The sequence below is a fragment of the Chenopodium album genome, chromosome 10 (assembly GCF_948465745.1).
Source record: "Chenopodium album chromosome 10, dcCheAlbu1.1, whole genome shotgun sequence".
NCBI classification, from domain to species: domain Eukaryota; kingdom Viridiplantae; phylum Streptophyta; class Magnoliopsida; order Caryophyllales; family Amaranthaceae; genus Chenopodium; species Chenopodium album.
Genome location: NC_137843.1, coordinates 13,131,761 through 13,147,893, shown reverse-complemented (window position 1 = coordinate 13,147,893; position 16,133 = coordinate 13,131,761). Strand labels below are relative to the sequence as shown.

The 16,133-nt window shown below is 34.3% G+C and overlaps 1 protein-coding gene and 1 pseudogene across 1 annotated transcript; one reads left to right on the top strand and one right to left on the bottom strand.

Annotated features, from left to right (window-relative positions):
• Positions 1 to 3,005: 3,005 nt before the first annotated feature.
• LOC145564848 (peroxidase 28-like) lies at positions 3,006 to 14,693 on the bottom strand (annotated as a pseudogene).
• LOC145563605 (uncharacterized) lies at positions 10,573 to 13,134 on the top strand. The gene is made up of 2 exons (XM_081624052.1): positions 10,573 to 10,995; positions 11,875 to 13,134. Exons 1-2 carry the CDS (start codon positions 10,652 to 10,654, stop codon positions 12,056 to 12,058), a joined length of 528 nt encoding a protein of 175 aa, XP_081480178.1. The 5' UTR covers positions 10,573 to 10,651; the 3' UTR covers positions 12,059 to 13,134.
• Positions 14,694 to 16,133: the final 1,440 nt, after the last annotated feature.

Sequence of the window (16,133 nt, the reverse complement as noted above, 5' to 3'; positions counted from 1 at the left end):
AATTAACCCTTCCAAAAATCAACTTAATCCAAATGAAACAGTATATATCGATTGAATAAATGTACTAAGCGCCTAATATTAGAAGTTGCACATGATCCTTGTAAATTTGTTATTGTTCGCATTGTATAGTTTTGCCTTTAATATTGCTTGCTTCCACTTTAATTTTGTAATGACAAAGGTTTTAGTTTCAAATGTTTTTTGAGTATTGAAGAATTATTTATTTCTTTCAATGCAATTAAAATCATATCCTCCAAAAATGATAAGCAAACATAAAATGAAAATTATAGAACTTTTGATAATTCATCTTAACTCTCTCACTATTATTTAATAAGTTACTATTGATAATTACAACTACTCCAACAATTCATCTTAAGTCTCTCACATTTTTTAATAAGCTACTATTGATAATATTTTGACAAATGTAGGTAGTATTATTTAATAAAAAATACGGAGTATTAAACTAGAATTAGTTCTAGAGCCAGATTATAGTTAATTAGGATCATGCCATGGGAATAACATGTTGACTTTTTAATATATGTAATTTCAACTCATGTTCGTCAACCGCTTAACATCGAACCTGATATCATTTTTCATATGAAGAAAATATTTGCAAATTCTGGTTCGTTTAATTTGAACCTGCATGGGTTCGGTGATTAGAATAACATGTTGACTTTGTAAGGGGGGATTTGGGGAAACCACTTAGTTGACCTTGTCCAATTCATTCAATTATTTTTCATAATTGACTACCAAAGTTATCAGAATGTCATAATATTATTCAATTCAAATGATATGTTCAATTAGATATGGATGCACATAGACATGTAGATATTAATTTTATTTACTTTAGGTGGTTGAAACACCTAGCTAGCAAGAATATTTCTCTATCTTTTTGTGATTTAGTACTTGCCGTAGTCGTTTAAGGGTTGCATTTAAGTAAATATTAAGATAAATATATAGTATGTACGCCACGTGATTAATTTTGCATATGTACATTTGGGATTTTCTTACTCCTTATTTTATTTGATTTGTGCATATTGCTTGAGAAATTGAATCTATGGCTTAATTGTCATTTGTCAATGAGAATCGGAATTAGGTTGGTAAAGTATGAGTTATCATTTAAGTGAACATCGTTTGATAATAGGTCCCTTAAATGTCATGCATAATGCCCCTCATTGTTTAACCTTTGGCTAAGAAGAATGTTACAAGATATGTTAATTCGTTTGCATAAGCTAATACTGAGATTATAAAGAGCATTCTACCACCACCATATTTGTAAACTCGTTAGTTTAGAGAACCTTGCAAGTTTTGCTAATCACTCATTGCATTAAATAGAGTTTCTTTAACCCTTGACCATATTTATGGACCAACTCAACTAAAAGTTCGGGGTAGGTAGATGAGATTTGAACTCGTGATCTTTGTGTCACATTGTCTCTAATACCATGTTTAAGGACCAACTCAATCAAAAACTTAAGTTAATAGTTGAAGCCCGGAATTTGTTATATACTCTATCAGACTCCCTCCCCTTTTACAATAAGTTTACCCTTAACCACTATTACAATTTCCCTAGAATTGCTTAAACACTTCCCTTTCCAAATACTCTCATAGTCTCATCGATTGATTCCCGCTTTTCATAAATTGAATATTGATTGTACATTTTTATTAATCTTGTACCAAGTAACCAACACTTCTCCTTGTACAAGTCAACTACTTACCTCCGTTTTTTTAGTTGACACGTTTCCTTTTGGAGTAAGTTTTGTACCTTGCATTTACTAGCTACCCCACTTGCTTTATCATTCTCTCTCACTCTCTCTCTTCTCCTTAATATATGTGCCTAAATCAAACGCGTCAACTAAATAGAAACGAAAGAAGTATTATTTAATATTTAAATTTGTATGGGCCTTTTGTGAAATATATAGTACGTTTATAACTAGATTTCTTAATTTATTTGAGTCTCCCTTATGAGAGTTTTTCGTTTCCCTCTTGGATTTCTCTTTTGGGAGGATTTTCCTAGCCTTCATAGCTATTTTTTTTTTTTTACTCTTCTCCCTTTTCTTTCCTTTCTTTCATCTCTTGTATTTTTGGTCTTAATTATGAATATTTGTAGGGGGTTTCCACGGGTATTGTTATCGATGGTAATCCCTTAAACCATTTTATTTACTTTTAATAAATAAATCTCATCGTTGAAATGATTTTTTTTCTATTGTGGTTTATTTTGTTACATGGTTCGACTAACAAGGGTTAAAAACCTAGGGTTTCATAATCACCATAAGTAACTAGCTAGTGGACCACATGAATAAATATTTCACCCAAACATTTGTTTATTAGTGGATTGCAAGCCGAATTAGTGCTAACTGACATATTGTTTTGCTTCAGATGAAGTTGTGCGAATATTAATTGGAAATGTGATATAATTAGTGCCTAAACTTGTATTGCTATTTAAAATTTCTTAGAAATTGTTTGTAAGAGCCATTTGACTGTCTTTCATCGATGAAATCATTTTTCTTCATGTCAAAATAACAATATTCTTAATTTGTTTGAGTAGAAAACTCAGAGGATCATCAATCATGATTGCTTCTTATATGGTTTTTTTTTATGGTAATTTAATTAAACATATTTGCCTTTTTCATTTTTTAATTTATTGTATGCTTTATTTGCTTGATATATAGATAGAAGGAATTCTTGATTCCAATTTACATATATATGCTTAAATGCGATCAAATTATATAAATTATTTTGAATAATTCAAGCTAGCTAGAGAATGACAGTATCAAAAAACATAGAAATTAGTAGGGAACAAAAAAAAAAAGTGAATAATTAAATAAACATGAATAATTGAACAATCAAAACCTCATAGGGCAAGGAAATGAATGTAGGATATACGCTTATATTATAAAGCAAATATAATGCTTGAATGTAACATAAAAAAGCCGAGAGTTCTCAATCCTTGGCAAGACTTGAAAATATATATCCTTCATATTTCAAATTTTGTATCAGATGAACTTCAATTAGTTGAAACTAATGCAAGTTTTTCTAATTTCTCCTTGGCTACCAGTAAGGACATCAAGTGCCTGCATTTTCACCATGGCACTTGCCAATTTAGAATTGAATAAGGAAGCACTTTGCGCGAATTGTTGAACAAAGAGTGTCGTTTTTGGGTCACGAGCCAATGCTTGGTCAATTGGGAGAATTCCTCTTTGCTCAAGGATTTGATCAAAGAAAGAGTTGTCAACTATATTTGAGCTTTGTGGATTTTGATCAAGAAATGTGGAATTGTTCGATGTTTTGCCCTTAGGGTTTGGCATTAGTTGCTGTCAAAGATCTAGGTCCATCAGTGGGTCAAATTGGCTAGTACCTTGGTAAAGTCTATCTTGGAAGAATGCACAACTTGAGACGCCTACTGTATGAAAACCTAAAAGAATAAACATTTCCTCGGGTGTAAAATTTTTATCACCAAATGCCGAAATGGTTTCACTTACTGTAAAAAATGGACTTGGAAGATTTACATCTTGGGCTCTTGACACTAGACCATCTCTTCGCCCTGTTTGTACGGGATAATTTGGTCCACCTCCCTATTGTTGATATTATAGACCATTAAGTATATATAAATCAATCACATAAATAAGTTTGATGAGAAAACAAAGTAAATACTAGCTAAAACCATAAAAGCCATGAATTTACCAATCTTAGAACTTCCTTAGTAGCAATAGCAATAATGTCAGCACATGAAACAACACCGGGACATTTGTTGACCCTTATGAGGTTTGGATGATGATGTCTATAATTGAGCAAAGTTCCATCTAATAAGGATTTTCTAGTGTTGTGATGTTCGCTGGTCAAGTAAATTCTGAGAGTTGAAGTAGGAACTGAAACAGAGGAACTTTAGACTAAAGTTCCATGATAACAAGTAAAGTCAGAAGAAGAGTTCCAGAAACTAGTTCTCTAAATTCACCTGATGGGACTACAAGGAGTTCCCTAATAGGAACTTATCAATGGGTTGTAACGACCTGGTTCCGGTGTAATGCTGGAGCACGACCTCAACAATCAAGGACCAGTGCAGAGCTCGAGATATCAACCGAAACAGATGGACTTCATAACTTAGGATTGTATTAAAGATAAGTTTGTTTTCTAGGTTGATGTAAATATATATCTGGTAGTTATACATGGAACTTATTAGAAATCGGATAAACCTTGGCAAACTAAGTAATTCGTAAAAGATAAGTTTAGATTTATGAAAAAGTATTTTATTTGATTTTATCTTTTAAAATCTGGTTTAATTGGTTTTATCTTTTTGATAAAACTTTATCTTTTAATAAAACGAATTTCACAGAAAAAGGTTTTCTTAAAATCGAGATTAAGTCAGTTTCAGTTTTAAATGATAAGAATAAATTTCTGTTTAACTTATCATTTTCTGGAAACCTTACTTTGTTAGCTGAGGAACTTCTATAAATATAGAAGTGATACGACGAAGTAAGGTGAGAGTTTTAAGTGTGAAAACCACTTAGTGCTTAAGGGTAAGTTTGCCAAAAGGTTAAAGCTTTACCATTTTGATTTCAGGTTTCATGTGTAGCTTTCCATTATGTATTAGAGTGAGTCTTTGTGTTGTAATTGGTTTTGGGGTGTTTGTGAATTCTTGACGATTCATGTTTGAGTTAGGAGTTTGAATTCTCTAAAATTCGTATGTGTTTAGGAGTTTGAAAGTCTCAAAAGTTCAAGTGGTAGCTGTGAGAGCATAGTGAGTGAGATTCAGGTAGGAAGCTCAGTGTAGGCACTTCGGGAGTGCTGAGTGAACCTAAGTGGGACTTAGGTTGGGTAACATAGGGTCCTATCAGGTAGCAAGTGTCCGTGGTGGAACTTGTGTGAAAGGTCTGTAATAATAGGTTGTACTAAGAGAGTTGCCTATTATAGTGGAGTTTGTTTTGCAAATCCCGAGAAGGGTCGAGGTTTTACTTCTAGTTAGGCCCTGGAAGGTTTTCTCGTAAAATCTTGCTTTGTTCTTTAAGTTTGTTTTATGTTCTGTCTTTAAATTTCGCAAAAGTTTACCTAATTGGAACCTACTACTATTCACCCCCCTTTCGTAGTAGTTTATCTAAACTAACAATTGGTATCAGAGCAGGTTCTCACGGTAATACAAGCAACCTTGTAGAGTAAGTTCCTGGAGAGATGAATGCCCACGAGAAACTTAAAGAAGGGTAGTCGACCCAAAGACAACCAATGTTCAATGGAAAGCTCTATTCTTACTGGAAGAATAGAATGGAAATCTTCATCAAAGTTGATAACTACCAAGTTTGGAGAGTCATTGAATTTGGTGACTTTGAGGTAACAAAAACCCATGAAAACAAAGAGGTAATTCCTAAACCACAGTCTGAATTTGAAAAAGAAGATTATGAAAAATTTGAGCTAAATGCTCAAGCAGTGAAAATCTTGCATTGTGGACTAGGGCCTCATCAGCACAACAGAATTATGGGTTGTAAGTCTGTAAAGCAGATTAATAACACATGAAGGAACGAATGAAGTTAAATGTTCCAAAATTGACTTACTGATGTCAAAATATGAAAGATTTGAAATGCTACACAAGGAACCCATTCAGGATATGTTCACAAGATTTACTAACATTGCCAATGAGTTAGAATCTTTAGGCAGGTCCATACCCATTGATGAACAGGTAAGAAAAGTACTCAGAAGTCTTCCTCAAGATGAGAGGTGGAGATCCAAGGTGACTGCTCTACAGGAATCCAAGGACTTCACTAAGTTCAACCTTGAACAACTCAATGGATCCCTGCTCACTCATGAACTTCATCTTGGAGCAAATACTGAAAGTTCCAAGAGTAAAAGCCTTGCTCTAAAGGCTTATGAATCAAGCGACTTAGAAGACAATGATGTTGAAACAACCATGCTTGTCCGAAAGTTCAGGAGGATGCTGGGTAAGAGAGGAGACAGGAGCAGACAAAGGACAATCAAGTTCCAAGGAAATCAACTGTTACAGATGTGGTTCCAAGGAACATCTTATCAGAGACTGTCCTCAGCCTAAGGAGGACGAGAAACCCAAATACAAAGGGAAGGAGCAAAACAAGTTCTATAAGCCATCGTTCTCCAAGTAAGATGTTAGAAAAGCCATGATGGCTGCAAGGGGAAATTCTGATTCAGAAGATGAAGAAGAAGGAGAACCTGTGGAAGAAACAGCCAACTTATGTTTAATGGCTAAAACTAACAATGAAGCTCATCTGAAGGAACTTGAATATGAGGTATGGTATGATTATAGACAACTTAAAAATTTGAATAAAGGAAATCTTATGGACATTATTCTGGAACTTCAAAATGACTGTATTGAACTAAATAGATCGAAGTTCCAAACTGATCAAGCTTTAAAAATCCACAAAGACCATAGTGAATGGGTTGATAATATGAAAACTGATGTTCAGACTAGATTTTTCGATTTATATGATAAAAATGTCCTTCTAAAAGAACAAGTTGAAAAACTAAAACATGATAACATTATGTTAAATGTAGAGCCTTGGAATTGACTCTCCTGATTCAGAAGTTCCTCACACAAACCAACTTCCAAATTTTGAGAAACTGAAATCAGACTTGGAAGAAGTAAAAATGAAAAATCAAACTTTAGAGGAGGAACTTGCAAGAACTAGGAAAGGTAAGGAAGTTATCAATGAAGGAATTCCATCCTGGATAGCTAATGCTCTGAACAAACATAAGGAAGGACTAGGATATAAAAAGAAGTTTAGAAAAGACAAGAAATATGTAGATCTGCCCAGTAAAAAATTATGTCACTTATATGGTCTTACAGGACATCTTCGAGCTGCATGTCCTATAAGAATTAAAGATACTCTTAAGAATACTGACCATGCTGAACAGGTTTGGATGAAGAAATCTGACTCTTCCTCCAAAACAATGGAACCCAAGGAAACCTGGGTTCCAGAAACTAACGCTTAGTTTTCATGCAGGTTCCAGTGAGGGGGAACAACACTTGGTACCTCGACAGTGGTTGTTCTAAGCATATGACTGGAGACAAATCGAAATTTCTCTCACTAGATGCCTACTACGGAGGAACTGTGACCTTTGGAGATAATAAGAAAGGTGAAATTATTGCTATTGGAAAAATAGGAAGGTCAAGTTCCCATGCTATAGAAAATGTTTTTTTAGTCGAGGGTCTTAAACACTATTTGTTAAGCATTTCTCAATTCTGTGATAAAGATAACTCAATTAGCTTTACTTCTAATCTATGTAGAATCATCAACAATGACACTAATAGAATTATACTTGAAGGAACTCGAAAAGGGAACACATATGTTGTGGATCTCAATGAAGTTCCAAGCAATAGCTTCACCTGTCTTAGTGTCATTGAGGATGATCCCCTATTATGGCACAAATGCTTTGGCCATGCTAGTTTCTCTTTACTTGATAAACTTAGATCAAAAGGACTTGTGGAAGGACTTCCATCCATCAAGTTCCAAAAGATAAAGTCTGTAGTGCATGTGTTAAAGGTAAGCATACTCGAATATCTTTTAAATCTAAGAATATGATAAGTACCACAAAACCATTGGAACTTATACACATGGATTTGTGTGGTCCTATGAGGATACAAAGCAGAAGTGGCAAAAGGTATGTAATGGTTATTGTAGATGATTTTTCTAGATTCACCTGGGTTTTCTTTCTTGTAAGCAAAGATGAAACGTTTGATGAGTTTGTTGCTTTTGTCAAGAAAGAACATAGAAGAACAGGTTGCTAACTAGTTCATCTGAGATCATATCATGGAACTGAGTTCGAGAACTCCAAGTTTGATGAGTTCTGCAAGGAATATGGAATGGATCATAACTTCTCAGCCCCCAGAACTCCACAACAAAATGGAGTGGTTAAACGGAAAAATAGGAGCCTAGAAGATATGGAAAGAACTATGCTGATTTCCAGTGGACTGCTTAGGAACTTCTGGGCTGAAGTAGTAAACACAGCATGTTATATATTAAATAGGGTCTCTATTCGAGCAATAACCAATAAGACACTTATGAGATGATGAAAGGAAGAAAACCAAATATTTCATACTTTAGATCATTTGGTTGCAGGTGCTGTGTACACAACAATGGAAAGAGGAACTTGGGAAAATTTGATGAAAGAAGTGATGAGGCAGTTTTCTTAGGATATGCCTTAAATAGTAAAGCTTATAGAGTTTATAATAAAAGGACGATGTGTGTTGGTGAATCTGTACATATAATTTTTGATGAAACTGATTATGTGATTGATGTGCAGGATGATGATGATTTTAAGATAGGGTAAGTGAGAAGATATGACCCAGATGAAGAATCATCAACATCCATGAAGCAGCAAATTAAAACAAAAATCCTGTAGCTAAAAACCAATGGCAGCTGAAAGAGAAGTTCCTCATGAGGAACATCTAGAGCCTGAGAATCCAAAACCTGAGGATCCAAAACCACTGAATCAGGAGGCAGAAGACAACAACACTGAACCTAAGAAATTGTATCCAATAAAAGACTTTACCCCTAAACGTTGGAAACATAAAAAATCTCACCCAGTGGACATGATCATGAGTGATATAACTAAAGGAACTCAGACTCGTTCCCAACTGAGAAACTTCTGTGCATTCTTCTCATTCCTCTCTACAATGGAACCAAAGAACTATGAAGAAGCCTTGCAAGAAGCAGACTGGATAATGGCAATGCAAGCTGAATTGAGTGAATTCGAGAGAAACAAAGTCTGGCACCTAGTTCCTAGACCAGATCAGAAAGTCATAGGTCTAAAATGGGTATATAGGAACAAGCTTGATGAATATGGAATCATTGTTAGAAACAAAGCTAGGTTTTTTATCAAGGGGTACAATCAACAAGAAGGCATAGACTTTGATGAGACGTTTGCACCAGTTGCCAGGTTAGAAGCTATACATATACTTATTGCTTTTCCAGCTTTCATGGGTTTTAAGTTGTTCCAAATGGACGTCAAATGTGCATTCTTGAATGGACTCTTACAAGAAGACGTCTATGTGGAACAACCCCCTGGATTTGAAAATCCAGCATTCTCGGATCATGTTTATAAACTTGATAATTTATGGGCTGAAACAAGCACCAAGAGCATGGTACGAGAGATTTTCTAAGTTCCTGTTAGATAATGATTTTAAACGTGGTAAAATAGACAAAACATTGTTTTTGAAATCTAAAGGAATTGACATTCTAGTTGTTCAAATTTATGTTGATGATATTATTGTTGGTTCAACTAACGAAACTTTGTGTAAGTATTTTGCTGACCTTATGAGTGGAGAGTTTGAAATGAGCATGATGGGTGAGCTGAATTTCTTTCTTGGTCCGCAAATTAAGCAAACCGAGAGAGGGATAATGATTCACTAGCAAAAATATGTGAAGGAACTCGTGAAGAAATATCAGATGGAAAGTTCCAAGGTGATGAGAACACCTATGGGTACTAACATCAGGCTGGATGAAGACTCAGTTGGAACTTGCGTAGATCAGAAGATGTATCGAGGTATGATAGGTTCCTTACTATATTTAACTGCTAGTAGCTAGACCTGACATATCGTTTAGTGTAGGACTATGTGCAAGGTTCCAAGCCAATCCAAAGGAATCTCATCTTAAAGCAGTCAAAAGGATACTGAGGTATCTGAAAGGAACTGAGGACTTATGCCTGTACTATCCTAGAAATGAGTCAATTGACTTCGTAGGATACACTAATGCAGACTATGAAGGTGATTTAGTTAATAGAAAAAGCACGTCAGGTATGACTCAATTCCTTGGTCCATGTTTAGTTTCTTGGGGTTCCAAGAAGAAAAATACGGTTTCTTTGTCCACAACAAAAGCTGAACATGTAGCTGCTGCTGCATGTTGCTCACAAATGCTGTGGATAAAACAACAAATACGTGACTTTGGTTTAAAATTTGAATGTGTTCTAATTTATTGTGATAATACTAGTGCTATCTATATATCAAAAGATCCAGTGCAACAATCTAAGGTTAAGCATATCCACATTAGACATCATTTTTTAAAAGATAATGTGGAAAAAGGCAATATTAAGTTAGAATTTGGTTCAACTGAGAATCAAATTGGTGATATTCTAACTAAGCCTTTGAGCAGAGAACGCTTTGAGAAAATGAGACTGGAACTTGGGATGATCAAGCTGAATTGATTGTAACTGAATTTCCCAAATATGGCATTGTTAATTACGAGACTAATAAGAAGAAATAAATCGTCTATCACAAATTTGGTGTGATAAACATAGCGGGAATGTCACCATTGGTAACTTCTTGGAAGTCAGTACAATAAACACCTATTAGCCTGTACATAATTTTTAAGTTAATGTGGACATGCATGTGACAAGTTCCTGATAATTTTTGTTTTTCAAAAATTTATTTTTATTCAAAATTTATCTTTTGGAAAAATCTTATATTAATTGAAGTGTGAAAAGATATACTTTGAATTAGAAATCCATCCAGATAACTATTTCAAAATTAGATAAATACATTGTTCCTAAAACTAACCCTTCACCTTCAACACACCGCCTCATATATTTACCTCCCTTATAAATACTCACCCAACCACTCCACTATCTCATAGTTAAATTAAATTAAAACCCTCAAACTCTCTCAACCACAAAATTTTCTACAGCTAAACCATCATCAACCATGGCCGACAAAAACCCTAAGACCCAAGATGAACAGTCACCCACCAAATCACCTAGCCCACAACCAGTCAACATAGAAATTCACGAAATGTTACTTCATACCCCCTCAGAAAATACAAAACCAAAAGCACTTGAAGAAACCGCAACTTCTTCAACCGTAAGCTTACCAAATATCCTCGATCGAGTTGCTCAATGGAAGAAAAGGAAGGCAGAAAAGACTGAGAAGTCACTAGAGGAGCAAATTGCAGAGATCGATGCAACTTCCAAGGAGGAAGGAATTGAAGAGTCGAAGGAAGATTTTGAAGGGGAAGAAGATGACAAAGCTCTAAGAAAGCAAGCAGAAAGGTATGTTGTAGGCTATAGAATTGATGATGCTTGGTGTAGAATAGTGAATTTTGAATTTCTAGATCTGATTAAGTTCCAAGGGTAGGACTTTATGTTTTCTGTCAAAGCAAATAATTTTCTGTATCCATTGACTATGGATGAATTCTGTAAGGAATGTGAATTTGAAGATGGAGTGTGGTATAGTAAAATTAATGGAATTGATATTGAGTTTGATGCTGCTAGACTAGGAACCCTGCTTCAAGTTCCATATGATGGATTTGAAGCGTATATGAAGGGGGCTGTAACTGTGAAGGTGGTAGGGCATATGAAAACTGAGATTATCAACTATCTAGGTGGTAAAAAGGATGTAAGTGTTATAAATCACAATGATCTTTCTCCTCTGCACAAATTACTGTTTAACTTGGTGAAAAATTCCTTAGTTCCTAGGACACAGAAGAAAAATGAATTGTGCTATTTGGATATGGCCTTAATTTTCTGCATGTCAAAAAGAATTAAAATTAATTTTCCAGCGCTTATGATGCAACACTTAAAACACTGTATAGAGAAGAAAATTAAAGTGGGGTACGCTGCTATCCTCACTTCAGTGTTTGAAGATCTAGGTGTCAAACTTGTGGATTTTTATGGTCGTATGAGGGAGAAAGAAGAGAATGTGATAAATGAAGCCACATTGAGGGGGATACGTCTTGTAGTGGTAAGGGGGAAGTGTGTGAAATATGAAGCTGCAAAGAAAAAGGAGGAGGATTCCTAACTAAGAGGGCCTGTCAGGAAGAGTAGAAGGCTCTCTGTTGGAACTGAGGCTAAAACAAGTATCACTGATCCTTTGGAGTTAAGTGAAGGGGAGGAGGGAGCCGAAGAATTACTCACTGATTTATCTAACAGATTCATGCAGGTAGAAGGAAAGCTTCTGGACATGGCAGGGAAGATGAAAACATTGGAAAAAAGCATTCAAACTCAAGGGAAGGACTTTCAAAAAGCTATCTCAAGCTTGGAAGCCAAACTGAAAAAGGCACAAGCAGAGAACAAGGCAGAGCTTGAGCAGATTCTCAAAGCCCTTGACAACTGATCAAGTCATCAAACCTTGCAGCCTATCCCCAGCCTACCTCCTAGCCTATTTCATATTTTATGTGTTGGTTTTTATGGAACAATGTTATGTTTTCCTTAGATGTTTTTTACCTAAGTTTGGTTTGAGTATTTGGAACTTAGTTTGTAATAACTTTAAACTATTCTGGATGGTTGGTTTTGTTATGTCTATATATCCTGGAACTTTGTCTATATGTGAATGCATTGCTTGTTGAGAAAATACAGGTTGATTTGTGTGAAAGTACTGGCTTAATAGAATTAGTCAGCGCTGCTTCCAGTTTACACATTCGATGAATTGCTTGTGGGGTTGTGGTTAGATGAATAAACCTTTGAAAAGTCAAGTTATTGATAATGCCAAAAGGGGGAAAAGCAGGAGCAAACTTGGAAGCGAAAGTTGTTCTAGTTCCAGTTGAGTAAGTAACAAGGTTGTTCTCTTCTCCATTTCTTTTTTGTTTGTGTTTGTTTTCCTTATGTTTATTTCTGTTTTTGTTTTTGTCTTCTTTCAATATGAGTTTGTTTAATCTTTTCCTTAGTCTATAAAAATAAAAAATAAAAAAAAATTGGAAAATGAAAAAAACTAACCTTTTGCTTTGCTCTGTTATCCCAGAAGTTTGCTCAGTTTGTCATCATCAAAAAGGGGGAAATTGTTTTGAGGTTTTGATGATGATGTCTATAATTGAGCAAACTTCAATCTAATAAGGATTTTCTAGTGTTGTGATGTTTTCAGGTCAAGTAAATTCTAGGAGTTGAAGTAGGAATTGAAACAGAGGAACTTTAGAAGATCCATGATAACAAGTAAAGTCAGAAGAAGAGTTCCGGAAAGTAGTTCTCTAAATTCACCTGATAGGACTACAAGGAGTTCCCTAACAGGAACTTATCAATGGGTTGTAATGACCTCGTTCCGGTGTAATGCTGGAGCACGACCTCAACAATCAAGGACCAGTGCAGAGCTCGAGATATCAACCGAAAAAGATGGACTTCATAACTTAGGATTGTATTAAAGATAAGTTTGTTTTCTAGGTTGATGTAAATATATATCTGGTAGTTATACATGGAACTTATTAGAAATCGGATAAACCTTGGCAAACTAAGTAATTCGTAACAGATAAGTTTAGATTTATGAAAAAGTATTTTATTTGATTTTATATTTTAAAATCTGGTTTAATTGGTTTTATCTTTTTCATAAAACTTTATCTTTTAATAAAACGAATTTCACAGAAAAAGGTTTTCTTAAAATCGAGATTAAGTCAGTTTCAGTTTTAAATGATAAGAATAAATTTCTGTTTAACCTATCATTTTCTGGAAACCTTACTTTGTTAGCTGAGGAGCTTCTATAAATATAGAAGTGATACGACGAAGTAAGGTGAGAGTTTTTAGTGTGAAAACCACTTAGTGCTTAAGGGTAAGTTTGCCAAAAGGTTAAAGCTTTATCATTTTGATTTCAGGTTTCATGTGTAGCTTTCCATTATGTATTAGAGTGAGTCTTTGTGTTGTAATTGGTTTTGGGGTGTTTGTGAGTTCTGAACAATTCACGTTTGAGTTAGGAGTTTGAATTCTCTAAAATTCGTATGTATTTAGGAGTTTGAAAGTCTCTAAAATTTGAGTGGTAGCTGTGAGAGCACAGTTTGTGAGCTTTAGGTAGGAAGCTGACTGTAGGCACTCCGGGAGTGCTGAGTGAATCTAAGTGGGACTTAGGTTGGGTAAGATAGGGTCCTATCAGGATTCAAGTGTCCGTGGTGGAACTTGTGTGAAAGGTCTGTAATAATAGGTTGTACTAGGAGAGTTTCCTATTATAGTGGAGTTTGTTTTGCAAATCCCGAGAAGGGTCGAGGTTTTACTTCTAGTTAGGCCCTGGAAGGTTTTCTCGTAAAATCTTGTTGTGTTCTTTAAGTTCCTTTTATGTTCTGTCTTTAAATTCCGCAAAAGTTTACCTAATTGGAAGCTACTACTATTCACCCCCCCTCTCGTAGTAGTTCATCTAAACTAACAATTGTGCTTCTGCTATAACTTTCAAGGCGTCAATCACTTCATACCCTCTTACGCTAAGGTTTGGACCAGCCGTTTTCTCAGTGGAGAGTCTATATATAAGAATTGATGCATCACATCCCTTAAAAGATAAAGAATTAAATAAATAAGTAAAATAGATACAAATTAATTAGGTGAAACATATTTATAAATATGTGATAAACATATAGACCATATAACTAAAAAGAGCTTACATGTACGAAACAATCATGAAATTGCATGCGACGGAGAGCAGGGAGAATAGATGTATCCTTTTGGAACTTATCTTGTACTTTGGTTATGAGGACTTCCTCAATATTCTCTAGTCCGTTGGGACATAGACCTTTATAGAAGCCGACCTGCAAACCAGAAGGTGGAATTGGGGTAGGAGCACTTGGAGGAACAACGGGAGGAGTTAGAAGAGGACTTGAAGGGATTGGAGTAGGGCTATTCCTAGGGGGCTTACCATTCCCATAGTCTTTACGACCATAGCTCGATTTTGATCGTCCTTGATTCCAATTCGAATCTTGAGATAGACCCACATGGCTTATTGCCAATATAAGTATTGTTAGAACTAGGGCTCTAACTACAACACTAGTAACCGAAAACTTCATTTTTTTTCCTAGCTTCTTACAATGGATAGATTATGAATGAAATTATAATTATTAGTGTAGTATGTATGCAAATAAATGTAATTAGCAAAGTGGTTTGTTTTTCTCATTTAATTTAGGCAAATACCTAGATATATACTATGTACGGAATACATTGTTGGGGAAGACATGCAAAACGTGTAAAGATGATTGTATTGTTGCCATGAAATGTTCGTCAGTGTTGACGCAGTAATATGCAGATTATTTCAGACCATAACTTATATTATATTATATTCTGATAGGTGAATTCCGCTAAGACAATTATTCTGTGATTATAAGTTATAATCCGTATGATTATACTTCGTATTGTAGTTTTTGCCAAAAGAAGAAATAGGATAGAAATTACGCGTTTACCATACAACTTGGATGTTGGTTGGAAGTGGTCTAAAAATTGTGGATGCATGTATTCCCTCCATCTTAGAAAATTGCGTCATTTTGATTTTACACATTTTATTTTTGAAAATTTCCGATATATGAAGTACATTATGCAAATACTAAGTACATTATACAAGTACCATGTCTATTGTTTAGGTATTAATTTTATTTTAGGATTTTTTTTTTTTTTTTTTTTTTTTTTTTTTTTTTTTTTTTTTAACTCGGAGCCTCAAACGGATAGTCAGATACTGGCGATGTACGTAAAATGACCAACTAAACTGGTAGACATTACAATTTTATATGAAAATTAATTTAATTACTTTAGATGTTAGATATATTAATAAAATCTTTCTCGGCTTGTATTAGCTCTGTATAGACGGTATAGTACAGAGTAGTATATACATGTGATTTGTGTGTCAAATATGGATACCATAATTGATATAAAATAGTTTTAAAATTGCTTATTTAGCTAATATAATCAATCATAGTTAAGTACGTTTACAACATTTTGATAAGATATATTCCCTTAGACCTTTCTTGTTTTATTCATTTATTTATGTATTTATTTTCCTTTGATTATTTTATCTCACAAAAGATAAAAAGTAGGAAGAATTCTAAAAGAGAATACTAAACATTATGTAGTTAATGTTTATTCAAAATTAGAGTATCAAATTTTACATAAGAACATTATTGTATCTGATAATCACTTATGATTTAATTTAATGTTCTAGTATTGAAGTTGTAGTTACTTTTACTTTGTAAACAAATAAAATCAAGGGAGCAAGAAGTATGTTTTCCATGAATTTGTTCGATTATCATTATTTTGAGAAAAGTCAACATGACACAATTTTTGTGCAAGGGAGGAAGTAATATATTTTCATATTTTATCCATGTTTTTATTTGCAGCTTTTTAAGTTTAATATAAGCCAATGCATAAGCTAAATACTATTTTTCTTAAGTAAAAATCATCAAAGAAAGTCATAATAATGTTACGTATTTACGTTTGGTGGCAGGTTTTTGATCTATTCA

Coding starts and splice junctions, on each gene's coding strand:
- LOC145563605 (XM_081624052.1), top strand. CDS start 10,652: ATGGCCGACAAAAACCCTAAGACCCAAGATGAACAGTCACCCACCAAA. Junction 10,996..11,874: donor CTAAGAAAGCAAGCAGAAAG/GTATGTTGTAGG, acceptor TTTATCTAACAG/ATTCATGCAGGTAGAAGGAA.